The sequence below is a fragment of the Chionomys nivalis genome, chromosome 23, assembly GCF_950005125.1.
Source record: "Chionomys nivalis chromosome 23, mChiNiv1.1, whole genome shotgun sequence".
Taxonomy (NCBI): Eukaryota; Metazoa; Chordata; class Mammalia; order Rodentia; family Cricetidae; genus Chionomys; species Chionomys nivalis.
In genome coordinates, this window is record NC_080108.1 from 7,471,100 (window position 1) to 7,498,652 (window position 27,553).

The 27,553-nt window shown below is 39.8% G+C and overlaps 1 protein-coding gene across 12 annotated transcripts in view; it reads left to right on the plus strand.

The window, feature by feature from the left end:
• Dlg2 (discs large MAGUK scaffold protein 2) overlaps nucleotides 1-27,553 on the plus strand; it is a 1,644,347-nt gene that overhangs the window by 854,635 nt on the left and 762,159 nt on the right. Inside the window, exon 1 of one of the 12 annotated variants that reach the window (XM_057756279.1) lies at nucleotides 14,749-15,109. The exons of 10 other annotated variants lie outside the window; for them this stretch is intronic. In XM_057756279.1, coding sequence (XP_057612262.1) covers nucleotides 15,032-15,109 — 78 coding nt within the window. In that variant the 5' untranslated portion in view covers nucleotides 14,749-15,031. Of the gene's footprint in view, nucleotides 1-14,748; nucleotides 15,110-27,553 lie in introns of those variants that run through there. One more of the 12 variants, XM_057756281.1, reaches the window with a different exon arrangement.

Here is a 27,553-nt window from a genome sequence, read left to right on the forward strand (position 1 = left end):
GACTTCCGCAGTCTCTGGAGCTTCCGCTCTACAGTTCTTACTACACATTAATGAGGTAACTATTTAAGTGGTATTTCTGTGGGGCTTTGTGTATTGCTGGATAGAGGCACCTTAACTTGGTTCCCTTGAATTCTCTTTTCTGTGGGGCAGCCTTGGGAAGCCTCTGTGTGACTTCGTTAGTCACGATGAGAATCCTTCTTGTTTTCTTTCCAACTTGTGTGAGAAATAAATTTTGCAGAGACTTTACCAGAACCAAAGAATATGACAAGAAAACAAAAACACAAAGAATGACAGCAGCTTTCTCATCCAAGCAAAGCTAGTACATTTATAGAGATTGTGCGCCTGCTTCGGGAAAAACGAATGTCATTTGATAGCATTTTCTCATTCTGGTGAAGAACCAGAACTCTAAATCAGGGTATATCTTGCATTCACTCTGGGTCACTCTTTGTCAATGGTTTGTTTGTAGTAAATTAAATTCTACTCCTATGTATATTGGTGTCAAAATTAGGTACATTCTATAATTATTTGAATGTTGAATAAGGTAAACATTAATCATTTGACTCATTAAAATTGTTGTTGATTTTAATAAACATTTTGGCCACATGATACTTAGCACCCAAAATGCAAGCCTCCAATATCTATATGTACATGGACTCCAATGTATATTTTGAGCACTATCTGTCCTTATATATATCAGTCCCATAATATGCTTCTTATCTTTTAGTCTTCTGCATTCCTTCACTGCTTGAACAGTATGAAATCTCACCATTGCCAGTACAATTGTACAGGGTTTTTTTTTTTTTTATCTTTCCTAACAGAGTACTTTCTTAGAATTTGTGGGGCTACTAGCATTGGAATTAGTATTTATCTCTAGTGCATGAACTTGCTCTTTGGAACCCATTCCCTTTGGAGGGATACCTTGCTCAGTCTAGATACAGCGGGAAGGACCTTGATCCTGCCTCAAGTGATGTGACAAACTTTGTTGATTCCCCATGGGAAGCCTCACCCTCTTTGTGGAGTGGATGTGGGATGGGATGGGAAGAAGATGGGGTAGCAGGAGGAGGGAAGGGAGAGGGAACTGGGATTGGTATGTAAAATAAAATTGTTTTAAAAATAAAAGAAACAAAGAGAATTTATAATCTAAATAAAAGTGGAAAGTGTCTATTAAATACATAATTAAAAACATCAAGTTGTTTGTGGACTTTTTTTTGAGCTGCCTCTCCATCACGGTCGGTGATGGAGATATTCATTTCATTCTATATGCCAATCAATTCTTTAAAAGTTTAGACAGATATACATACCAGCTGACTCAAAGCTTCTACTTAGATGCCTAAAAGATACCTGTAAGACACTATGTCCAGAAATTAACTTCTTTTTTTCCCCCTAAAACACTTACTGCATTTTCTGTCTTCTCTGCAAGCAGTGGTGAGATTAACCTTTGTGCTTCTCGGTAGAAACAGTTTGGAACCATATGTGCCGTGTGTCTCTCTCTACCTCTGGTGCAGGAGCACATCTGTTGCATCCATTTTTAAAATAGAGATGGAAGTAACCACTGATCTTAAGTTTCTGTCTGTTAGTTTGGTCCAACTTGCTGTTCCCATTAAACTTGCGAAAGCAAGAGCTGCTAGTTGTTTTGCTGCTCTGAGCCTTGACTGCCTACTGACATAGTTTTCAACGTTGCAGTGAGTGAGGTCATGCAAACACCAGCAATATTCGATTAGCTCTCTAAAATTACTTCTCATGCCATTCATGGCAGAAGCCAGTAGGATTTTCCTTTTTAAAAAATTTGAATTGGGAATATTTTATTTCAATTTTAAATGTTTTTATGAATTACTTCAGAATTTCATAGCTTGCATTTTGAACATGTCCCTCCACCTCCTACCCCCCCTCTCAGATCTACTCTCTCTTCATTCATACCCACCTAACTTCATGTCCTCATTCATTTTCTCTGAGAACTCCCTGAGTGAAATTAGTGTTGTCTTTATACTCTTGGGTATGTGCTTATCCTCTGGAGCATTTTATACCTACCAGATGCTGTGCCCTCAAAGAAAACTAATTCTCCATCTTCCAGAAGCCATCAGTTACCAATAGCTCCTCAGCTGGAGGTTGGACTTCATTCTAACCTTCCCCTCTGTGCACTGGGAGTTTTTCAGGCTTGAGCTTTGATGGCTGTATTCATTCGCTGACAATCGCTGTGAGTTCCTATGCACAACGGCCGCATTATACCTGGAAGCCTTGGGAGAAGGGGATGACATAGACTTCCCCTCTAGGGCTGAGCATTCCGCTGTCTTTTATTCACTGCACCTTGGGTTTTGGTATTCATTGCAATCATCTGCATAAACAAGCTTCTCTCGTGAGATTTGAGATATGCTCTAGTATTACTGTGGGCAAACGGGAAGTCGTTGGGAATCAGTTTAATACTATGTCCCAGTAGCACAGTAATAGTAATAGACTTTCCCCTCAGAGCCATGACTTGTCTAGTCACAGGTTGTTGACCACAAAACTGTGCCAGGAAGGAATTCTTCCTGTGGGACAAGCCTTGAGTCCACGCAGAGAGTGGCTGGTTACTCCGATAACATTCATGTCACTAGTCCCCGTGAGGCATACCTTGTCCAGTCAATCATTCTTGTAGCTCACAGTATTCATAGTTGGATAATATTTATGATTTTTATTAATGTATCAACGTATTAGCATTATGCAATACCATTTTACCTTCAGATGATTTCTTTTTCTCTTTAGTGTGTACCATGCCTTCCTAAGGTATAAGTAACTGTTAATTATTTGTGCAATCTGAGGGTTTTAGAATAGGAATTTTTCTATGAGCTGCATTGCACTATATGTTGTTATGGGCCTTCCTTACTGAATCATTCCTGCACTAAAATAGAAGTGTGTCTGTGTGTGTGTGTGTGTGTGTACATTTGCACACATGCATGTGCACGAGCATGCATGTGTAAGTGCTAATATATTATGCCCCTTTCATTTATCATATGAATGAGGGAATCTCTCAGGGCACAGGTTAAGTTCCGTAGAATATAAAGAATACATGCCAAATAGCTTCCAACATAACATATCTACATTTCAAAAAGAAAAAATACCACAAATGCCTAGTTATGAGAAAATTGACACAAGAAATTTAAAAGCTTCTTTTTAGAAATTGTTGCTCATGAGGAATGGTCAGCAGATACAAGGAAAAGAATCAAATCTCTAAATTGTGTTAATGAAAGTTATCAGAAAAATAATACAAAAATGATTGAAGAGATAGGAGAAGAAACTAGAGTGAAGAAAGGGGGCATGTGGGGGGTCCTCTTTCCTTTGGTCCCTGGTAGCCACCTGCCAGAGAGGGGAAAACGCAGATGAGGTGACAGAAACTTTGGCAGCCCTGGAGCAAGAATGGAGACAGACCTCCAGGAGACAGATGTTGGTAAATCAGCTCGGTTTTATTCCAGAGTATAAGGAATATATAGAACTGGGGAGCCTGGGGACAAACCCTAATTTGCATTAAGTGGCATGCTCCCATCACATGACTTGGTATGTGACAGTCGTGTCCTATGACAGAGTTCCTAACACAAGTCTGTTCAGCAGGAATCTGTGCCAAAGGTCAAGCTAAAGATGAATCAGGCATCTGGTTCAGAGACAGCTTTTAGATAAGGTCAGTCCTCCAGGTCCAGGGACATCCTGCAGATAAGGACAGGTAGAGAGCAGGAAGCTCTGCTGAAGGGAGGGAGCTCCATTTTGCCAAGCTATGAGATAAACTGCTTGACCATAGGGAGACTGCAGTCTCTGACCAGTCAGTCATGTCTTCCAACCCAGCCACCATAGAAGTAAATTCCTATTTTTACTTACAGGTTTCTCTAAGTCCCCTTGCCCAATTCTTCCACAGCTTTTGATTCCTGCTTTTCAGTCTAAAGATTACCTGTAAGATTTCTGCAGGTTTGATATCTTTATTTATCTCTTCTTTCACCGATGAACTAAATAGTTCTCATTAGGAAACTTACGATCTAGGAGACACTTTCTTAGGGATGAAGAATACAATGATGAGAAAATAGACGTGGTCTCTACATTGCTAGCATGGCTCCTAAGAAAATACATACACTAAATGATTATTATAAATGCAGTAAATATGCAAAAGAATGCTCTTGGCTGAGTGGGTCAGTAGTCTCTAGCCCATCAAGAAGTTTAATACAGAACATGTCCTTTGCTATCACTTGACTTTATTTCACCGCTGTCATCCTAAAAAGCTCCCTCCGTCTCCACCACCTCTTCCCCCTACCCTCTACCTCTGCCGCATTCCTCCCAACAACACGTACTAGCCTGGACTAATTACAGAATAAATATATAGCCTCTCTGCCTAATTTTCATCTAGTGCTCAAAAATGTCTCGTTTTCCAATTTTTCACCTTTTCCTCCTAACTTGGATAAGCTCCTTCATTTCTGTAGAATTTCATTTTCCCCATCTACAGAAGTAAGATATCATCAGACTCATGAGTTTCTTGTGAGGATAAAATGAGATGAGAGTATTTCCAAAAGTGTGATATGCTTCCGATAATACAAGGCTAACATTTCTCGTAAGACACCAAAATGAAGAGGTACTTACACTTCCCTGTTTATAGCTACACTATTCAATTGCTGAGTTATGGAGCAGCTGAGATGTCCGTCAACATAAGAATGGAAAAAGAAAATGTGGTACATATACACACTGCAATTTTATCCAGCTGTAAAGAAAAATGAAATCATGAATTTTGAAGGAAAATTGCCGGAGGAGATATTTGTGAAGCACTTAGAGACAATTACCTCATTCAAAATATGGATTTACGTTTTACCTATATTTTATTTATGTTTGTAGGGCATGAAAGAAGGAGGAAGAGATCTAAAGGAATGGGAAGTAATGAAGAGAGGGTAATGGGATACACACAACATGAAAGTAGACCAGTAGACTAGTTGAGATGTAGCAAGGCAACCATAGAAAAGAGAGATAAATAAAAAAACAGCACACATATATATGCTACACTTTAACATTCTTTTCTATGTATAAATGTCCATATAAAACCTACTATTTTTCATGCTGACTTTAACAATTAATAAGCACCTGAACTTTGATAAAAATTATTAATGCAACTGTAGCTGAAGTATATTATCAACTTCTTTTTCAATGGACATTTATTTTGGTTTGCATTTTCATATTAATGACTTTATACTATTTTCTTCTTTATCCTGATGGTGCCACGTTAGCTTCTAAAATAATTCATTTAAATGTCAAGCATTAAGCCAGATTCAGATGAACTACTATTGTATGGTTTCAGTTCATTTGTGGTTCCTCGATTTTATGTATAGTCTTAAGATGTGTGTGTGTATGTGTGTGTGTGTGTGTGGTGTATGATGTAAAAGTAGAATCAAAACTATCTAAAGGAACAAAGAAAATTAGCCTAAAAGGGAGAGAATGAAAGTATAGTGTGAAAATTTTCAAGTATAATGTATGCTGATATGGAAAGGCCCTTATATTGCATAGGACAATAAAAAATTTATATATATCATATATATCAAAAGTTTAAAATATAAATAATAAGAAAGCAAGTCAACCCAGTGCTCCGTTGCAGGATTCTGCCTCTGTTTCCATGTTGCTGGATGAAGATTCTATGGTGATATTTAAGATATTCATCAGACTACAGGGCAAGGCCAGTTTGGGGAGCCTCTCCTCTATTGCTTAGGGTCATAGCTGGGGTCATCCTTGTGGATTCCCAGGAATTTCTCTAGTGCCAGGTTTCTTGCTAGTCCCATAGTTACTCCCTCAATCAAAATATCTCTTTCCTTGCTCTCATCTCTGTTCTTCCTCCATCTCGACTATTACTGCCCCTTAAGTTCTCCCTGTCCCTCCCTTTCCTCCTCTTCTCCTTCCTCCCTCCTTTCTCCTCCCATCCCCATGCTTCCAATTTTGTCAGGCGTTCTTGTCTATTTCCCTTTTCCATGTGGATCTATATATGTTTTACTTAGGGTTCACCTTGTTACTTAGCTTCTCTAGGATCATGAACTATAGGCTCAATATCCTTTGCTTTACAGCTTATATCCACTTAAGAGTGAGTACATACCATGTTCATCTTTCTGGATTACCTTACTCAGGATGGTTTTTTTCTAGCTCCCAACGTCCAGCTGAAGAGTGGGATGGGTGAGAATATAAGCAAAGAGGTCAAGACCATCATGGGGACCCACTGAAACAGTTTACCTGACCTAATGGGAACTCACTAACTCCAGCCGGACAAGGAAGGAACCAGCATTGGTCCAAACTAGTCCCTCTGAATGTGGGTGACAATTGTATGGCTGAGGCAGACTGTGGGGCCACTGGCAGTGACACCAGGACTAATCCCTACTGCTTGTAGTGGCTTTTAGGGAACCTATTCTCTTTGGATGGATATCTTACTCAGCCTAGATAGAGTAGGGAGAACCTCAGATCTTCCCCAAATGTGCCTTTTCCTCTCTGAGGAATGAATGGCGGTTGGGGTAATAAATGAAGGGGATGGGAAGAGGGGAGAGAGAGGGAACTGGAATTGGTATGTAAAATTTAAAAAGATAGTTTGTTTTCTTTTAAAAAATAAAATAAATTTTAAAATAAAATAAAAGAAAGAAAGCAAGTCGAATGAAAAATTTAAAACTAAGTAAACTCTAAAAGGGATAGTACATAAATATATCCCAATAGGGTAATGCTAAATAAAATAAGAGGAATTGATGTCCTGAACTTATCTCAAGATATTAAATATGATTTTAAGGCAAGGTCCCGTCAGTTAATGTGAAGACTCTTAATAATCTTTCGCCTCTGCTTCTCATCAGCCTTCAAAGATATGACATATGAAGTGATTATAAATTTCTTACAAACTTTGTATATTATTTAAGCTGGAGAGGGTGCGATTAATACCCAGCATATTTTCAGCAACACTGTCTACGGTTGACATTTGCGCCGATGATTTCAACAGCTGCTGTTTCTGTTTTATGTAGGTGGCAGGATGGAAAATTAAATGAGTTGTATGTTTTCGTTAGCAGGTTTTTTTTTCTGTAAGAAAATGAAAGAGTTTTTTATTTATTTATGAATAGATTGTGTTTATTTATTTTTGGAGTATCCCAGGTCTTATGGAAGAAAAGGAATTACAATACAATAAAAAAAAAATGAGTTTGCAGGCCACATCTCAACAAGTGCTCATACCCTCACAACATGTGCTTTTCGAAGCACTTTGAACCTGCCCAGGGACCATCTCATAGGCTATGAAGGCCATTCTGAGGTGCAGCATGAGTGAGTGATGGTATTGAATGCTCCGTTTGTGTCTGGGAGTGCGTTTAAGCGTTCGAGAGTATCATCTAATTATAAAGTCACACTCATGCTCTTGCACAGTCATTCATGGTGCTTCTATTCTGTTACCCGAAAACTATATATTGACTTCCTACTATGTGTAAAGAACTATGTAGACTTCTGAAGGTATGAAGAACAACAACGGTATGATGGCAGTAGCCCCCAGCTCAATGCCAGTGATGAATGACTGTATAATGATGACTTTGGATATCTTAGAATATATGGTATGAAATAGCTTGTATTGCAATGAATTTTATAATACTTTATTATAAGCAAGGTATGCATGCTCATTAAGTGTTAAAACTTTTTGTGTAGGCTAAGCTCATAAAGGTTTTGGAGCTGGGTTGGAGTCATGCTACCATGACTTATTTGTGTTTATACATAATGAGTGTTGTAACTGCGAGCTCTTGAGTTAACTGTGGTGTCCCTGGAGTACAAAGGGCACTGGGGTAAAAATGATGACTCCTACTGCTCTTGCAAGCCTGATACTTGACCTTAGTGTTCCTTAAAGACGGAAATAGAGGACTCTGAATAAAACTTTAGAGAAACGGGAAAGATTCTCTTGAGTGAAAGTGATTCTAAAAAGTTTCATTTGCCATCCCCAGAATACCTAAAGGAAGTCAGGCTTTTGTTGTGTGTTTAAAGAAAATAAATAAATTCATTATATAATAATAATAATAATGCAGAGAGAGGCTGCCAGGTGTAAAGTTAACATGCAGCTACTTGTGGACTGTGGACTAGTGAAGTCTCAGGGTATCTGTCAGGCAGATGTACACAATTTTCCCAGTGCAACATCTGAGTTACTGAACATCTTGGGAAATGTCAAGACCAGCCTCAAGTAGAGCTCCAAATGAGAGTGTGTGGGCTTGCAGAAATGACCTGAAAGGATGAGAACAGCAGGAACAGACCCCTAAGACAATAAGAAAACAAAAACAAAGAACAGCAAAGTGTATTTTAAATTACCCCCCCTAAAAAATATAATACAATAACAATTAAGCTTAAAGGAGAAGTAGAGTTATCTAAAATAAATACATATACTAATTCCTTAAGAATAAGCACGGTTACTAGGCTTGGGAGTGTCCTTATTATTCCAGTGCTAAAGAAGTAAAGGGAGGAGGTTTATGAATTAAAGGCCAGCCCCAACTATACAGTAAGTTCAATTTCATACTGGGCTACAGAGTATGACCTACCAAATACCACCTAAAACAAAAACTCAACAAAAAAAATCAACCCCAAAATATAGCTTTTAAAAGGTTCAATTCAGGTGATTAATTCAAGGTTTAAAAAGGTGCAAAATAGAAACTAAAGTCAGGCAGCATATGTGACCAAAGTATTACTACAGGAGATGATGTAGAAGAAAATGGGAGTTATAGGAAGCCATTGGACAGAGTGGAAGAGGATGAGGGTTAGATAAAGGGATTGATAAAAGTGAGAGAGAAGATATTTTAAGAAGAGCAACAACTGAGACTTTTAAAAACTAGTCAGGAGTTCAGTGAATGATTCAGGATGGGCATGACACTCATACAAGTATAATGACCTGAGGATCCGAGTTCTTACATCAATGCACATCACATCAATGCATAGCAAATTTGGAGGTCAGTGTGTAATTCCGGTACTCAGGAGTGACATGGAGACTGGGCCTTCTCTGTAACAAGCTAGCTACCTAGACTAGCCAAATGAGCTAGCTCAGGTTCAAGCGAGACACCCTGCCTCAGTACATGGAGTAAAAATTTAGTAAGGAAGATACCCATTGCCTAACTCTGGCCTCCATGTGCATATATACCTGCACACACTGAGCCCACCCACACACCTGAGAATGAGTATACATACGTGTTCACCACACACAAATACCCCTGCAGAAAAATCTGATTAAAGAAAAATCATGAGTTAAAAACAAAATATTTTTTAAGGAATAGAAATGTTGCACGAATTAGAAAAGAATATTTCTTGGAGCACCATAATTAGACTGATAGCCTTGCATCATAAAAATTAATGCAGTGAGACCTTGTGACATAGTACAGGAAAATTGCTGAGGAAAATTGACGGTAAGTTTAGCAATCACTACCTATACTATTATGCAAGCTTAAGGTGAGTATAGACAGTGTAGAGAAATGCTAAACGACTGTGTGTTTAATTACCATAGAAATTTATTTCCAAAAGACTATTAAAAGACGAACATTGATAAGAAAAAAATTAATCCAAATAGAAGGATGGAAGTGGTAAAATAAAGGGAAAATCAATAGCTTGTTGGGGTAATTGTGAGAGAAGTTTTTTAGTAAAAGTTTCTTATTGGAGTTATTGAGAGCATGAAGGGCTGATTTGATAGTGGATGAAGCCACAATGTCTACATAGATTAAAACCTCTCACAATGATAACACGGGAAGCTGGGCTGCAATAAAAGCACTCAGCTGCTCAGTGAATGGACTATTGAGATCACTTGTTTTAGTATTTACTAATAAACATAGCTAATGTGATATTGGTAAAACATCCCAGATCAATATAAAAGGACCCTAATTACGTACACACATATGATCTAGACATATGACTTTGGGCTAGGACATGATAGTGAGGACAAGGAACAACATTTTAAATACCAAAGCAGTAAATAAATCTGGCTGTGAATAAAGAGAAAACATAGATTCTTACTTTTTGCTAAGTTGAAAAATGAATGGGAATGCCATTTTAAAAAGCCCAAGTTTGCGTTATCTATGAGAAAACAGTATCCTTTTAGATTTGGAAAAGGAAAGCATTTTTAAATACAAAAACATACAAACATTAAAAAAGCATAAATGAATTTTTGTACATTTAAATATGTAAGAAGGCTTTGGTTGGTAAAGTGTGAAGTAAATTAAAGAATGAGAGCAAATATAAAGACTGATACATACAGAGGACTAATGGCCAGAATACTAAATACTTCCATAAACCAATAGGAATGTAACTCTGTTTTAAAGTGAACAAAATCAAAGGAAGCTCGAATAGCCTATAGACATGTAAAGGTTCTAAATTTCACCAGGAAGTTCAGATATACATCAAGAATGAGCAGCAAGCTCAGTGTTTGAGCCCTTACCTGGAATGCATGAGGTTCTGGATTGGATCCCCTACTACACACCCTTGCATACAGAGCACACCACAGCAAGACTACAAATAGACACATGTATTGGACCATACCTGGTTAGACTATCATCTAAAATACATGACACAGAAAATAATAATGAAAATATGAGAGCACATGTTAGTGAGCTAAAATGAAAGTTGATCAGAGTCAGCAATCACCAGCTGTATTTTGAAGCATCTAAAAAATCCTATGTACCTAAAGAGATGGTGCAGAAATGCTTATGGAGAATTAGTTTTAGATGAAGCAGAGTACAGTTGGGTGAGGAGACCGACCCATTTCTGTAAAAATATTTTGAAAAAAAATGATGGCAAAAAATAAAAATATTTTAAATCTATAAAGTTGATTGGTGGAAATTATAATTATATATTAGCATGCCATTATCAAATAATAAAACAAAAGACTGATGAGAGAGTAACACATCACAGAAATAGTTCTGATAATTTTGAGAGCTGAAAAATAAACTTTAGCTCACTTACCGTCAGTCAATGGAATTATCTGAATAACTCAATTTTTTTTTCACACTTGTCCATAACTGATTGCATCTTTGATACAGAAATGCTTCTGTGCCTAGGTGAATTGGTTCAAACTGACATTGGGGTACATGTAACTCCATACTGATCATCATTTCTGTTGATGACTTAAAAATGAAAAAAGTCTTAGATCCTTCATTTAGTTTTAAAAATTTACATTATTATTAATTACTGTGTTTTCACTGCTAGTTTTTGTTACTAGTTTTATGTCATATAGAAACTGAAAAATATCTATTTTCTCCTGAAGTCTCCAAGGCACAAATACAAATCTAACAGAGCCTATTCTACATTGAAACTTATTTATTTGTGTGTCGCTGACCCCAACTGCATCGTGCTTCATGAGAGGAGCAGTTGTGTTGTATTTCTTTAGCAGTTCCTAGCATTTGGCCTGTGGTTATGTCTCAACACATTTTGCTGGCACCGCGTCGTTCACCTTTGTAATCACAGAGGTGATAATGTGTATTGCTTCTCACAACTTTTGCATTATTTATTTCATAATAAAAAGGTATGTAGATCCAAATATCTTCCTCTTCCTTCTACTCCATCCAGACAAAACTTATATCAAGATATTGTCATTTCTGTGAGTAGAAAGCAAATATGTTTATCATCTTTTACTTGCAAAGTTTATAATGTATTTTATACTTGCTGTTACTAATTGGCTAATGTCAAATGCTAGCCATAGGCTATCATTTACTCATGAAATGTGCAAAACACCAAAAATGTGTGTAGGAGTTTCCCTTTTTTATCTGCTCATGAAGATGCATTCTCTCAGGTGTAAAAATGTATCTAAGTAGATACTGATATCTAAGGATTAGTTTCTTATTCTGCTTTTAAACTAATTCTTTAGTGTCTAGATAACAATTTTTAAATGTCACTAATATGCCAGGCAGAAAATTGTAGGTGTGGAATACCTAATGGCTTGCTTTAAGCATTCCATTGACCTTGGGTATTCATTCAGAGGAATCACACAGGTGCATGCATGTGTATAGAGATATGTTGAGGTATGAACCCAACACTGCTTGTAAAATTTCATGTTCCATCTCAAACACAGCTGTAACTGGGAGGTTTCTGCCAGGTGAAAGGTATTAATGGTGAAATTTCGAAGACAAGGGTCTGTCCAGGTGGTAATCATATGCAGATGGAAAGTGTCAGAACTCTTTGTCTTCCTAGGGCTACAGTGAGGCAACTTATTTATCTCAATCAGTGCAGCAATGGGTAGAGACAATTAGGATTAACTGTAGGCAGCTGCCATCCTGTTTGTGTGAGATGCGTGTGTTCCAGGACAGCCCAGGAAAGATGGTTACATAAAAATGGCAGTGAATGTATTCAGTTAACATTATATTCCTCTTGAAGCTAAAAACTTACAGTATCCTACTGACTACCAGTCTTCCTAATTCTTTTTTCCTACTCTTTCGTAGACACACATAAAGATAAATTTACATCATCTACATTTTGATGAACACATGTAATGCAAGCGTGTACCCTGACAACTAGTGGCTTTCACCATATTTACATTTTGTTCTTCCAACTGTCTACTTAAAGAACACTAATTACTGTTAAGTTTTTTCAGCTAAATCTAAGGTGGTAGGCAGCATTTATTTTCCGAAGGATCCCACTCTGAAAAAGTGAGTACAGCCTTCAAATCAAATGTGTGGAGGTTATTAGGGGCAGCAGAACAGAAAAATCAGTAAATAAAATGGACAAATACTAAATATCTTGTCCTATTCCTGTTTCCATAATTTAAGAAAGTTCAGATTTATAGGAAAAATGCAAAAGAAAAATAGATTGTGCAATCTGGTAGTCCCCTCAAAATAAGTGAAGAGCCTTTGTTTCACTTTAGGGCATTTATCAGTGGCTTGACACTTAGTAACTTCTCTAACTATCATCTGAGTCCATCTTAGAATGTTACAAAAGAATATTTTAATTTTACACATTAATTTAAGGTGGCTATCCTCCACCTACCCTTCAATATCCTGTGCTTTTTTTTCCCTCTCTCTAAATACTATTTTAACTCCAACATGGCTTGAGCGAGCTTATGTGCAGGAATAATGGATCCCTTTGGCATCACAGCAACAGTGGGTTAGCAAGCGGGGGAGCTCTTTGAAACCTAAGCAGGTGCGATCATGCATTTATTTGTTGACTCTCTGTGGCACGTTTCCTCCACGGTGTAGAGGGTGTAACGTGGAGAACTCTGGACTGGGGTTGCCTAAGAGTGTCAAAAGGAAATGAAAGGAAAACAGTGCTTGTAGGAACTGAGCACACAGCGCCAAAGAAACAGCTCTTGGCACAACCCAACCCTGGGTAGCAGGTAGGCATGCCAAAGAAGTTTGAAGGAGTCAGGCCACCCTGAGGGGCCCAGAGTTGGCTTTTTAAGATTACTGAATCATTTCACCACAGCAATAGAGTTCTATTAAACTCTCACATATAAAGACCCACAATTAGATTCAAAGCACAGAACAGGGCCTTAAGAACCATCTACCCAGTTTATTTAATGTATACACGAGCCAGAGAGAACAAAGAGTTAGAAACAAAATCAAAGGTCAGAAACACAATCATGCATTTATTTCTTCCATAACTATGTGGAGCATGTTCTAGGCATACAGTCCCCTGGGACATGAATGACAACCCATACTGCATGGTTCCACCTCCTATTGCCTCAAAGGTGTCCAACATTTAACAATCTACATTCTCAGTTGGCATCAATCCCAACCCCTTTGAGGGAGAGACCTCAGCCACCTCACACAGATCTACTCCTGACAGTGTCTTTGCTGAGAGAAGGGAATTCTCTTCCAAGGGTTTGCAGTTGCGCTAGCCGCCTTTGATTCATACATGCTTATAGTGCCTGTCTTCCAGGTCAGCTAGGAAAGGCTTGATGGATGGGGAGACGTCTATGTGTCTGTGTGTTATCCTTTAGTGCAATTGGCAGGCAGCTTAAGCAATATCTTTCACTGGGGGAAACACTGTCTCTGAAAATTGACTTTACCCTAAAAGTGCCTGGCCTGATAGCTGAAACTCTAATAAGATAACTGAAGCTGGAAACCTTTCCTGTAAGAGTCAAATGTGAAATTTCTTCAAAGAAACAGTGTTCAGGAGCTGCCATATTAACCTGCCTTTCCCCAGGTGATAGCACAAAGGCGGATTGTCCCTTTAAAACAGGATGTCACTGCAAGCAGAGCTAGAGGAGGGGGACTAGTTTCAAGGCAGCATTAATTTACTTCCCATATGCCAGTTCCCATACTAAAAATACTTCAAACTAATGACTCGGAGACTAAGGACCTTCACTGGGGCATTTGGAATGACATGTCCGTCTAATGACTTTGCCCTTTGTCTTGGGCCGGTCTGCTAAGAAGTAAACTTCCTCTCTTGCAAGCTGTGAACAAGGATGTAACTTTGCTTGGACCAGAGTAGTTGAAAATGGGGAAGCAAAGGAGGCGTTTTCTAGTCATCTTAGTGGTCATCTTGGATAACCAGATTGGGATTTGGGCTCCAGGGACACCTGTTTGTTCCTCCAGGGCCAGAGCCGTAGCGCCCCGCCTCTCCCTCGTGCCCAGCCACTCTGGCATTGTCTGGCACACCTGTGAGACTGTGCGAACGTCTCTAGGTGGCCGCTGCCGCCAGCACGTATTGTCAAAACAGGGAAGTCAAACAGCCAAGCGAGACGTGCAGTTGAAGTGAGAGCCGGAGGTGTGCTGCCTCTGTGGAGTTAACCGCGGCTTCCCTTCCTTCTCACACACATGGAGTTTGGAGCTGAAGAACCGCAGCCCGACACTTAGCCAAGTGGACGTGTGTGAGCCGGCTCTGAAGACTGCTCCGCCGCCTCTCCCGGACCTCCTGCTGGCGGGATGTAAATATACCTGCAGACCGGCCAAACAGGATTGCCTCCCCCCACACCAACCCCTCCCTCCTCCCACCCTCTCCCTGGCTAACCAGCATGAGAGGATCGGAGAAAGCAACAGCCCGCAAGTGACAGCTCCAGCCGGATTCCGCTCCGCTCAACCTCCGTGGGAAGTTGATTGTGCAGAGGCTTTCATTGTGAATCTCCGTTGGCATCGCTATGTTTGCCTCGATCTGGTATGCCAAGAAGCTGGGTCGCAGGTTCGTGCACAATGCCAGGAAGGCGAAATCAGAGAAGGTATGGAATAAGTGGGGAGGAAGATCGCCTTACGAATGTGCCAAGTGCCTGCTCTGGGCTCTTGGTCTGAATACAGACGCAGCAGCCTTTATTCGCTGGTTGTGAGAACCTGGCTCACACTGGGAATGTGGTCCATGCCACTCAGGAAGGGGCAACTCTTAGAGCCTCATCCTGGAGGGGGGGTGACATTCAGGGTTGATCAGAATCCCTGGCTATTCCAACTGTTTGCCCAAAGCCGCGACTGATAGGGTCTCCACAGAGTCAAGGATTCCCTGGCATTGCATAGGATTCTAGCAGGGGAGCAGCTGCAGTCTGTGCTTGTTGGGGGAGCTCAGTAGTAAACTTGTTGCTGTACTGCATTATTTTTATTAATGTGATCTTTGGTTCTGTGAGAGCATTATAAATACCCGTGTCTTTCGCTAGTACATGCGTTCTAGCCTGTGTCCTGGGAGACTTACAGTAACACACACCAGACCTCACAGGACTGCTTGATATTGTTCCCACTGCATAGAAATCTTCAGTACAAAAGTGTTTACAATGAGCGTGGATTCTATGTTCAACGGGCTCCCAGGCTCCGTTTAGAGAATGGCTTTGTAGCTCTTGGATTTTGCAGAATGAGTTTCCAGATAATCTCCCTACAGATTGACCCCCTTAGTTTTGTTTCTCTAAGAAATTAAGATGGCCTGTACAGTCCCAAGGTACATCACAAACCTGAACATGACAGAAGATACTGGTTTGCATCTTTGATTTTTCCAGTGCTTTCTGAGACACTGGTCAAAAACTGCCACATCTTGGAAATCAGTATCCCATTTGGTAGGTGCTGGGGGAACTTCCAGCAAACCTAACAGAACCTTGTGAAAACCCATGTTGTCTACACTACTCTGAGGGTGTTATTTTTAGCCCAGATCCCTTCTACCTTTCATACATTCCTGAGACTGACTCGGGATGGCTGTCGGAGTCTGTGGTACTGTTCTTTCTCTCAACTAAGAAGATGCCATAGCTATAACATTTCGTTTGTTCTGTCAGAGGAGAATGTTGATAAAACACAAGAACCCAAGATAAACCAAAGCAGGATTACAATGTAAAAAGAGCAATGTCTTTTCTCTTTAGGGCTGTAGCCTTTAACGGTGTCAGGATCCAAATGCTGTCTCATGATAGCCAGCTTGTTCTTCATTGACTCTTTTGGTCAAAGAACTGGTGGAAAGGTTTGGGGTAACATAGGTCCCTTCCACATTTTCTATGTCATAAACTGCAGACTTACCATGTTCCAGAACATTTGATTGGGGGTTTAGTTTATGTGCTTCTCAAGTAATTTTTAAGGAAAGAGACTTATGGGAAATAAAAAGACCTACTTAGAATTCTATTGGAGTACTTTTTTTTTTAAAGAAAAGTGTTTTTCCCCCCATAAAAATTATAGGCTATATGATAACAGGACTCTGAAAGGCACTGGCACTGGGGGATAATGCCTTCTGGCTAATTAGTATGCAAAGAAAAGTTGACTCTTCCAATGCCATTTAATTCAGGTTTGGACCTGAATGTGGGGACTAGCAGCTGTGTGTGCAGGACTTGAAAGGCTGTTAATCTAACAGTGTCTTAGGCTCAGCTTTGCCAGTGTATGAAGGCGGTAGCAAGGGGCCTCCGAATGTCCTCTTCCTTTGCAGACTGGATAATGTCTAGAACAGGAAAGAAGAAATCAGGAGTGAGGCTAAAGGATTTTCATTCCTTATCTTACTCAGAGGGCAAGCTGTGTTCACGTCAGGAAATCAGTACCAACTGAAGTTCTGCTGTCAGACTGCTAAAGACCAAAACAAAGCAGATTCACGCTCGTGTCCTGTGTGAGCCAACAGGGCTAGGAGGGGCTAATTTCGAACATTAGGTGCTGACGTCTCCTAGAGTTTGTATTTTGGGAGTTCCTGGAATAAATTAAAAGATAGGCTTCCTAGAAAAATGTAGCCATTCCGTCAGTGTCCGGTGATTGGCAATAGTTTATTGTGCACACTATAACAAACAACTTCCTGAAACAAATGATTACGAATTAGTATTTTCTGCCCAGAGCTCAGTAGCACACCTTGAGAAGGAAGTTGACAAATAGTGCCACAGGCTGCAGCAGCTAAGGAGGTAAATCTGGATTACAAAAGGGTGATCATTTTACTATCCTTTGTGAAGTGTGCCTCCTCTCCGTATAACCAGCCAATCCACTCTAACCCTAGTCCTTTCATCCTATGTTATGCAGATTTGAACTTGATAGTATTTTTCTCAAGATGAGGATTGATCAAAGAGTTATTTGAGAATGTAAAAACCTAAATGGCATCCTAAAGACAGTATGCCTTGATTTCTGGTTGTTTAGCCTATTGCTTGACCTCAGTAAAAGGCCAGTACAATACACAAGAATTAGATAATGTCTGTTATATTGCTATATGTTATATCTTATCAATAACCTCTATCTGCACACTATTTTTCAAGCTGTTTCCTATGTGAGATTTAGTTTGACCTTCATATCCTCTAAGATATGCTATTTTTCTAGAATTCTTGAGGATAGATTGGCTAGCCCAAGGTTATAGTAACTATCAGTGCTGGGATTTGAACTCAGATCATCCTCAGCCATTTCTAAACTCTATTTTTGGATCTCTTGTACTGTCTACCACTCTCATAGCTATCCAGGGTCTCCTAATATGGTCTTGTCCAGATAAGTTAAACATTGCTGCTGATCTTGGTCTTCTCTTTTGAATTGGAACTTCCAAAGTCATGAAGTTTCCAGAATCAAAGTGTGTGACTTTTGCAACTCAACTGCCATGCTTCAGATAAAGTGATACCTGCATCATCTGAAATAGAGAAGTGCTTGTTCTATTAATGATTTTTCAATTTGTGCCCTCTAGTTGGACAAATGCAGCAAGGTGTTTTTGGCAGCTATTATTCTCAATACATAGCTTGTAACGGTCAAATCTTAATAACCTAAACATTGACGTTTGTGCTCATCGATCTTCCTTACAGAATTTAAAGATGTCTTTCATAAAGAAGGGCTTAAATTTTAGTCAATTATAACTGTGCTTCTCTTTAGGAGTGAGTCAAAGATGTTAGCTAATTCATATTGCTATTTTCTCCCGAAAATGAAAAGTCAAAGACTCTTTGTTATTCTTTCATTGTAAGGATGGTTGTGCGGACCAGTAAATTCTTGAACGAAATTACCCTAAAAGTGGTAATGTGCTCTCAGAGAGTGTGGTCAGAGCACAGCATCGTCGTTCAAGTAGTTATCCCCCCTCGTCTAGATCCTTGGTGATTAGTTGGGAAGCTGCTGTTTCTCTTTTATTCATGTTGTGACCTTTCACCGTAAGTCTCTTAATTTAGACCATTTCCAGATTGCTTTACTCTAAACGACTAGATGCTACATCCAAGATATATTGAAAATGCAATTTCAGGTCACACAAAAATGCCAGAGTATGGAAGTACTTAAAGTTGTGAACCTTCGGCAATTGTTTTTATTTTCATTTTTATGCTTTTCTTACTACTTTTTTTCTTACTACTTTGAGGGGGAAGATTGAAAAGTGTTTGCATGTGCTCTTAGAGGAGACTAGTATAACATTATCCATCTACTAAAGGAAACCATGGTAACCATCGATAAACAGAGCAATGTAAGATAACCTCCAAGTAATATAACAGTTTGAGCCCACTTTTCCTGACATTAGGCCGTATTTACCCTTGAGAACTTTCCCGAAAGTTAGCATACTAGAAATCCCTTTCTTCTTTTCTAAATGCAGCACATTAATTCAGTCTAAACTGAAGCAAAGGACAACCTAGTGATGAGCCTGTCAGCAGTGTGGCCAAAAAGAAAACATTATGACCTTGGCGATTTTGGCAGAATATAAAGCGCATCGGGCTTAGATGGGGACTTAACAGAAGGCATCGGCTAGTCTTGTTCTTTGGCATCCAGCCTGAAGCCAGACATTTGGCTTAGACAACCTCAACGTTCTTATCTATCAAATGGAACTCTCACCTCTTATTTTTTTAAGAATGCTGAACATAGATGTTTTTAGAATAAAACCAGAATCCTTTTCTGTCTACCATCATGTCTTGCTCTTCTTCTCTGAGCACCTACACTGAGAATCCTAACCTCTAAGCAAATTCCCTATTGTCCCATTCTTTCCACTAGATTTGAAGACTTAGCTTGACCTGTTCAACTAGCTATTTGACCACATCCTAGCTCTAAGCTTTATTAGCTCTAAACTCCTGAAGGGATAGCATCTTTAATGGGAAACTCTATGGCATCACAAGCTCAGAAGGGACGGCCCATCATTCCCCACAACATTTGTTGTAATCACCTTCATGTTTCTGTAATTCCCATCCGATTATTTCAAAAAAGAGTATTTTCATCCTTGTTCACCTGATTTGTAGAGCCCCAAAGAATGTTCACCTAGAACTGTCTTTCATCGTGCACTTCTTAGATTCTAAATTGTCCACACTTGGAAGAAGATCCATGATTTATTACCCAGAGATGAAAAGGAGAGTGAAGAGACCTGAGATAGTGCCTACAGGAGGCAGCTTCAACTCAGAGCTGTTAAAACATGCAAAGGGCTCCCTTTAGAGGGAAGGGGATGTGGCGCAGCACTGAAGGGATGCATGAATTTACTACAAGGATGAAACAAGTTAGTAAAAGTAAACTTCCAAAAGGTAGCGCTTTCCACCCAATTGCTTTCATTTCTTGGATAATAGTAATGGTAGTGCTTAGGGAAGTATAATAGTTAGTGTTAAGCCTATCATACATGTTTTTCGGTGCAGATAGAACTCATTTGGCATTGTGGATCCTTCCCTGTATTTAGCAAGGTAAATCAAGAAGTAAAAAGCAGATGAATGCTATAATAGTGATATATAAAAAGCCAAAACTCACAATAGAGCCTTGTTGATTGGAGAAGAGAAATCATAAAAAGACTTCTAGACTCTCTATTCTCTCTCTCTCTCTCTCTCTCTCTCTCTCTCTCTCTCTCTCTGTGTGTGTGTGTGTGTGTGTGTACATAACATAGTGGAATAATGGCCAGTGCCTAATGACTTCATGCTATAGAATTTAATTAGGTAGGCAATCCTTTGTAGATCCATATACTCTAATCTAAAAATGTATTGCATGTGCTGTATGTATAGGTGATGTGTATATCCAACAACCTAGATGTCAACTTTGTTTTCCCTATTAAAATACATTTTTAAAAGTGATTTCTAAATGCATTACCTGAATTTAGCTTAGGCATTAGAAGATATGCCCGGATGCAGATGACCCATAAGTCCTCTGTGCATCACAGATTCTCCCCTGCCCATTCTTTTTTTTTGTTTGTTTGTTTTGTTTTGTTTTGTTTTTGTTTTTCGAGACAGGGTTTCCCTGTGGCTTTGGAGCCTGTCCTGGAACTAGCTCTGTAAACCAGGCTGGTCTTGAACTCACAGAGATCCGCCTGCCTCTGCCTCCCAAGTGCTGGGATTAAAGGCGTGCGCCACCATCGCCCGGCTGGGATTTTTTTTTTTTTTTCCAGACAGGGTTTCTCTGTAGCTTTAGATCCTGTCCTGGAACTAGCTCTTGTACAAAGACCAGGCTGGCCTGGAATTCACAGAGATCCGCACCCGGCTTTCCCCTGCCCATTCTTGACTGATGCTAGATACAAGAGTGGTCTGACCTGGAGAAAAAAGGGGACAGCTGTCCTCTCTCAGGTCTGTGTCCTGGAGCCTTCGGAGCCTCTGATCCCCAGTCATGAGCAATAAATAGTGTGACTCAGCACCAAGCTTATGTCAGCCAAGCTGGGGGACCAGAAAGACAGGTGTTCGTCCGGGCTGAGTGAAGCCCTGCAGGTCGCTTCTGCCTCCTCGCTGTAAGTCGAGCAGCTGTACCTGCTCTCAGGCCCTCAACTGCTGCTCACCTTAGCATTCATAAGGCATAGCTTTTTTCAGATCAGGAAGGGAAGACAGGAGGAAAGAAAGAGGGCAAGAACCTGTGAGAGGGCTAGAGAACAGGTCCCAAACTCCTGAGGAAGTCTTCATAATGGCTGGGTTTATGCCTCTTGATCAGCTACACAAGCACCAGGATGCGTCCTTTACAGTTCTTTATTTCCTGAGTTGGTTTTGTCATCAGCTAAAGAAGCTGAAATGTAAGGTGTCGGGAGGCAAGACCGGATCATAATTGATAGGGTAGCTTTCAATGTCAGATGGTACTGACTATAGGGCCTGTGACTACAGCCACATAGATTTTTATGTTCTGCTCTACGTCTTCCTACGTCAGGCTGCTGCTGTGTAGTCTCTAAATGGCAGCTGAGCTCTCACTACAGATTGTTCAGAGACCAGATATAGATAGCTAGACAGACTCTAGAGTCTTGTTGATAACACTTGGTTTGCAGAAATGTTTACTTTCCCCTTTTTGCTTTAGAGAGGTCTCCCTGTGCTATGTGGTGCTACATTAAGTGATGAAGATGAAACAAGTTCCTTATCCAGTACAACTACCTACCCAGAATGCTTTGTAAAAATAAAAGCTATTCCACTTCCTGTTTGTAGATATACTGCATGGATGAGTTTACTAGAGAAATGTTCTAACTTTAAATAATGCCTCGTTGCACCCACTAATTTTGTCTGAAATACATAATTTCATATCCTGAAACTAATTGCTAAATCTTGAATTACTTTGTCATGTTTGTACCTTTCGCCCAGGGCATCTAACATCTAGAAGTTCCTGAGTGAACTGTACATGAACCAAGTGTTGCTATGCCTGGATATTGACTGGTTGCATCCCCTACTGCCTATACGTCCTTGGCTAGTCTGTCTTGGCTTGAGTTCTTCCTCTACATATAGGTTTTCTCACGCCTTGACATCCTTAGATTTGTATTTGGTGTGAAACTACAGGATCCTCCATGGAAGGCTTTGCACTCATTTGGCCTTGTATACCTGTCACCGAGCACAAAGACTTGTGTTAGGAAAAGCATGTCAAATGAATGTATGCAGAAAGCCTGGAAGTCCCTTAGCTATTCATTTAAAGACTGTAATGAGACTTACTATATTCAGAGTGAGAGCACAATGAGAGACCCTGAACTTTTTTTCTTGCTTGCTACATCTTTTCTTCGAAGATAGAGAATAAGAGGCAGATGGCAGTCTTACATCTGAAGGATTAGTTCTCTATGTTTCTCACCCCTCTTCATGCCACAGACACCAGAATTGGAAGGACAGTAGCTAGTAGATCAGAGTCCTTCTCTACTGCTAGCAATGCTATGTCAAACTTAACTATTCCCAACAGTTTTGTTCCACATGCCTCAGACACAGACTTATAGGTAAGCATGAAATCTGCTTTTTCTGACTACTCTCCAAACCTGTAAGTTCTAATTATTGAGAAAATTCTTATCCCACTAACTATAGACTGAATTATGTCCCTTGTACATTCATATTTCAAAGTCCTAGTTCCCAATGACTGTATTTGAAAATAGCCCTTTTTGGAAATAATCACAGTTAAATTATGTTACAATGACAGGGCTCCCATCTGCAGAACTGGTTACTTTCTAAGAAGAGGAAAAGAGAATCATATTCCTTCCTCTGACCTCTGGTACTGACTCAGTAGCTCAATGTAAACCCAGAAAAGACTTCAAATGAGGACTGGAGGATCACAAGAACCTAAACATTGCTGGATCTCTGACATTGGACTTTCTGATCTTCAAAACAACGCAGACTTAATTTCCATTGTTTAAGTTACTGAATCTGCGATACTCTGTTTTGGCAGCACAAGATATCTGAACTACAGTTTCCAACTATCATGGCCATATAGGGTGATATTCAGAAAGGAGTGGTTTACTGCTGCCAAACTTGTATATCGTCATAAAGGATAAGTAGGTAGCTTAACTAGTTGAGGGTTGCTTTGGATCCAGTGTGTGTAAATTCTGAAACTCACACAACCTCAACAGGATCAGTCTCCTGTGATCTTTTGAAGAAACAAGGGAGGGCTACTAAAAACAAGATAATAAGGGGGGGGGGGAGAAGGCAATGGTTAGTGAGAGGCATGGGTGGTTGCCTTTAGATGATCAGTTTCTTTCTTTTTTTTGTATATTCCCTTGTCATACTCACAGAGTAAAAATGAATGTTAACTATTCATCCAGCAAACATGATGCTTTTAAAAAAGCACTCATTAAATCTTGATTTTCTTTCCCTTCCCTACTTGTTACTATACAGCTCTGTTAGTAAATTTCCCATCTGTCTTTGCTTCTTTTCTGTTCTTGGGACAGAATACCTTGATGAAACCAACTTAAGGGACAAAGGGCTTACTTCTCCTCACGGTTCCAGGGTGCAGTCCCTCATAGTGGGGAAGTCGGAGTGGCAGGAGCTTGAAGGTTGTGTGTGGCAGGTCACCTCACAACCACAACCAGGAACAAAGGTAGAAAAGGGTCTCTGCTACGTGGGTCCCTTCGCCTACTTACATAAGGCAGGATCCCAGGCAGGAATGGTGTCTCCCAAGGTGAGTGGACAGTCAGGCATGCCCAGAAACCCATTCCTACATGGTTCTAGATTCTGTAAAGTTGACAACAGTAACTACCGCACAGTCTATGTGAGACCATACGTGGAAGACAATCCACTGAAATGAGGAAAACCTTAAATGGGCTTACTTTTTCAAAAGTTTCAGTTGATCAGTCACTAGCATCCATTGTTTGGGGACTTAGCACCATAAAGGAGACCATCGTCAAGAAGTGGAAGAAGGCATCATCAAGAAAAGATGCTCACTGCACCGTGGCCAGGAATGGGAAGAGACAAAGACAGAAACCGAGGGCATAACAACCAAACACATCCTTCAAAGGCAGTCCTCCACTAATCTGCTTCCTCCCACTAGTCCCCAGTTCCTACAGTTTCAACAGCCGCCCCTTAGTACTTTCAGCTTGAAATCCATCCGCAGATTCGCCCATTGTTGGAATGGTATCCCTCAGGATCCAGGCACTTCCTTAAATGCCCATGAGTGAACACTGCTGCGCCAGGGACTAAGCCTTCAACCATGAGCTTTTGGGTGACACTTCTCATCCAAGCCACAGCAAAGTCACTCTGAAGTACAAAGGTTAACGAGTAACTCGTAATTGAGCGTGGATGAAGAGGGATTTTGACTTTTCACTAGGGTTTGCAGGAGGAGTGCAGAGACTGAAAGTGGTCAGAATCAGGAGGTCAAATGATGGAGATGGCTCCTTTTCAGCCTTGTAAAGGTGTCTCATTTGGCAGGAGAGAAATCCATGATTCCTTAGCATGGGAAGAAGGGAAATGAATGCTCTATGGGCCAAAATGGGTGTCTGGTCCTGGAATCTAGGAGTTGAGGGAATGATGCTTGAGAAGGTATAAGAACAGGTTTTTTTTTTTTTTTCTTCTTTTTTCTTACGCCACATTGGAGAACCCTTTTAATTTAAGATTTACTTTTCTTTGTTTTCTAAGTTTATGGTAGAGGTCATTTGTCACCTTTGTTGCCTCCCATTTTTTGAATTCCTTTTTTGACTTACTCAGAAACAATAAGGCAATTAAAGACTTTAGGCCCATATGCAAATCTTACCTTCCTACCACCTGACCCTAGGCACACTAATTATTGATGCTCTTCAGTGCTACAAACAATAGCAACTATTTTGGCATTGGCTTTTTCTCCTACTTTAAACATGCACATAAATATCAAACATAGTGTAAAAACCTTACCATCCCCTGCCCACCTTCTTTCCTTTCTATTTCCGTACTCAGCTGAGTTTCTGAAAGTGAAGAAGGTAGATTTCGGTGACTTATTCGTTAATGACGCCCTTTTTTCTACTACACCCTTGGGTTTCTTAATGGACTTGCTTTCCCATTCTGGCTTTATAGAATGAAGAGGTGTGTAATTATATCCCTGTTACTAAAAGGAGGAAAATGAGAAGAACCTTTCTTTAAAAAGTGAATTTGTTACTATACTGTGGGGAAGTTTAGGTCTTTAATCCCTTCCAAATAGATATATATTTTTAGATTGTTAAAAACTGCCAAGCATTCCCTTGTCCTTGCTAATCTATCCAAGTACATAAGATCATGCTTGAAAGAGCAGTTCTCTATATTTTAAGAGTGTTGAATGAAAGTCCATCACTTAACATCTTAAGGGAAATAGTACGTTCTGGATGACTCCAGTACTATGGAGAGATGGGCTAACTGCTTTGCAACCTTACTTCAGTCTTACAAAAAACAGAAGCGTTTCATAGGCTTTCAGAACTAGAAAGGATCTTTGAGTCATAGGTGATAGGTGACAGTCATAGGTGATTTCATTCATCATGAATAAAAACTTCCAAAGTGGGCTATGGGTTGCCACTAGGGTGTGAACTTAAGTCTTCTGTCTCAGGTAGTCTTCACAGCCATCCCATGTGCTAAGTAACATCATGTCTACATTTTCTGCTTGAGGCATAGAAAGGTCAGTTAGCGAGTCCAAAGACACACAGCTAGAAGACTCTAAAGCAAGATGTAGGCATGGGCAATCTAGACCCAGGTCCACATTCTCAACTACAGCCGCATGTTGCCTCTCAGAGAATATGGAGTTGGGGAATTCTGCTGTCGAGGTATTTCTTGCCACATTTGGGGCAGTTACACCTGAATACTCTCAACTCCAGGTTCTTTCTGCGTTTGCTTTGAAAGCACTACTCTACAGTATCAGATATGAGGCAACTGAGCAAATAATGCAATTTTTGGATGGTGATATTGATGATCTATGGTGATATTTTCAGTAAAAAAAAAATGACCCATATTCACCATTACTTCAGAGCTTGGTTGAAATAAAAAAAAAAATCATACAACAGGGTGTTGTTTGTAGAAGACTTCCACACCAGTGGTTGCATTAATTGCTACTTTGGCTGTTCCTGCTGTGAACTGAATGGAGTCACTACAGATCTATTTCTTAGAAATAACCGTCTTTAAATTACCTCTGCTCTAGGATACATAGTTTTGAGATTTTTTCTTTGGAGGCAAATATCTTCACTAATCTGTTTCCTTTTTCCATTTTCATCCAACCACTAATCCATTTTGTTGTTATAACTGGTTTAATGTCTCATATTCAGTCTATAAAGAATAAGGGATGTTACGGGAAATTTTTTTTTGCCTCCTACTCTCTCAGCGTGTAACATTTTGTTAACTCCCCAAGTGTAACATTATGAACATCATGTTTAATTCAAATGCTATCCATTATTTTATAAAAGTTGTGTTTTCTTCATTCCTAACTCTGAAATTCCAAGAGCTTGTATGAGACATAAAAAACAATTTCTTTTTGTTTCAGTCTTTTTACGTGATAATTCTTCAAGAAAAAGCATGATATCAGTGCACCTGGTGAGGTGACCGTGCTGGCAACTGTGAGCTATACTGTTATGCCTTTTAGAAAACACATTTAAATACATTTCAGATTAATTCATACTTTTTGTATCCTATTTTCTTATACTTTACCCATGTAAGTGCCTCGAGCAATTTCACAGTCATGCTGTATTTTTTTCCCCAGTGATTCAAGACTGACTCCAGGAAACTAAAATTAAAGCACATGAGTTATCCATGGCCTTTAAGCCAATTAATATTCTACAAATGCTCATTTCCCCTCAGCAGTGAACGTAGCCTTCACATTTCTATTAATAATACTGGGCAGGAACTTAAAGGGTGTGCAGAAGTGATGGAGCCATGCTTATCCTGGATCAGTGAGTACAAAATGGAGAAAAGGACGTGATCACAGCAACCCCCTGACAATCTCTGTGCTGTTTTAGCAGTACAAGCAAGGTGGCACTTTCCCTCCCCTTTCTTAGGCCTTGCCCAGATATCTTGCCACTTCTGCTGAGCGGACATTCTTGAACTAGGGGATGATCCATGACGACAATGCCACCTGGTATCCAACTGAGTGTAAAGCTTTGTTTTCCAACATTGGAATGAAACACACCTGACTTCATTCTGTTCTCTGGTTTCCCACGGGGACAGCCATCCATATTGTCCTTCTCGAAAACACAAATGGCTCAAAATGAAGAAAGTTTTTGGTTTTAATATTTGGTTAAAAATGAGGCAGGAGAATGGAAGATGTAAGACTACAGTTTCTAGTGTTAGACTTCCTGGATTCGAACCCCAGCAGTTTCTAGTGTTAGACTTCCTGGATTCGAACCCCAGCAGTTTCTAGTGTTAGACTTCCTGGATTCGAACCCCAGCAGCGCTGCTGTCCAGTTCTGCATGAGATTTGTCTCATGGAGTAATTATAGGAGTCAAAATGTATATATGATATAATCAACATTGTCTAAATGTTCATAAAGAATAATATGGTTTGACAAGCCATTTAAGCAAAACATTTTGGAAGTTAAATGTAATTCCTCACTTTTTCTCAAATGATAAATGGAGTCTCCGATGCTCTGACTCTTTTAGTACCACTTTGAGCAAGTTCATAATCACAAACTCTCTGGCATCAGAAAATGTGAGTGAACAGACCTCAGGCCTGGTGCAGTAACC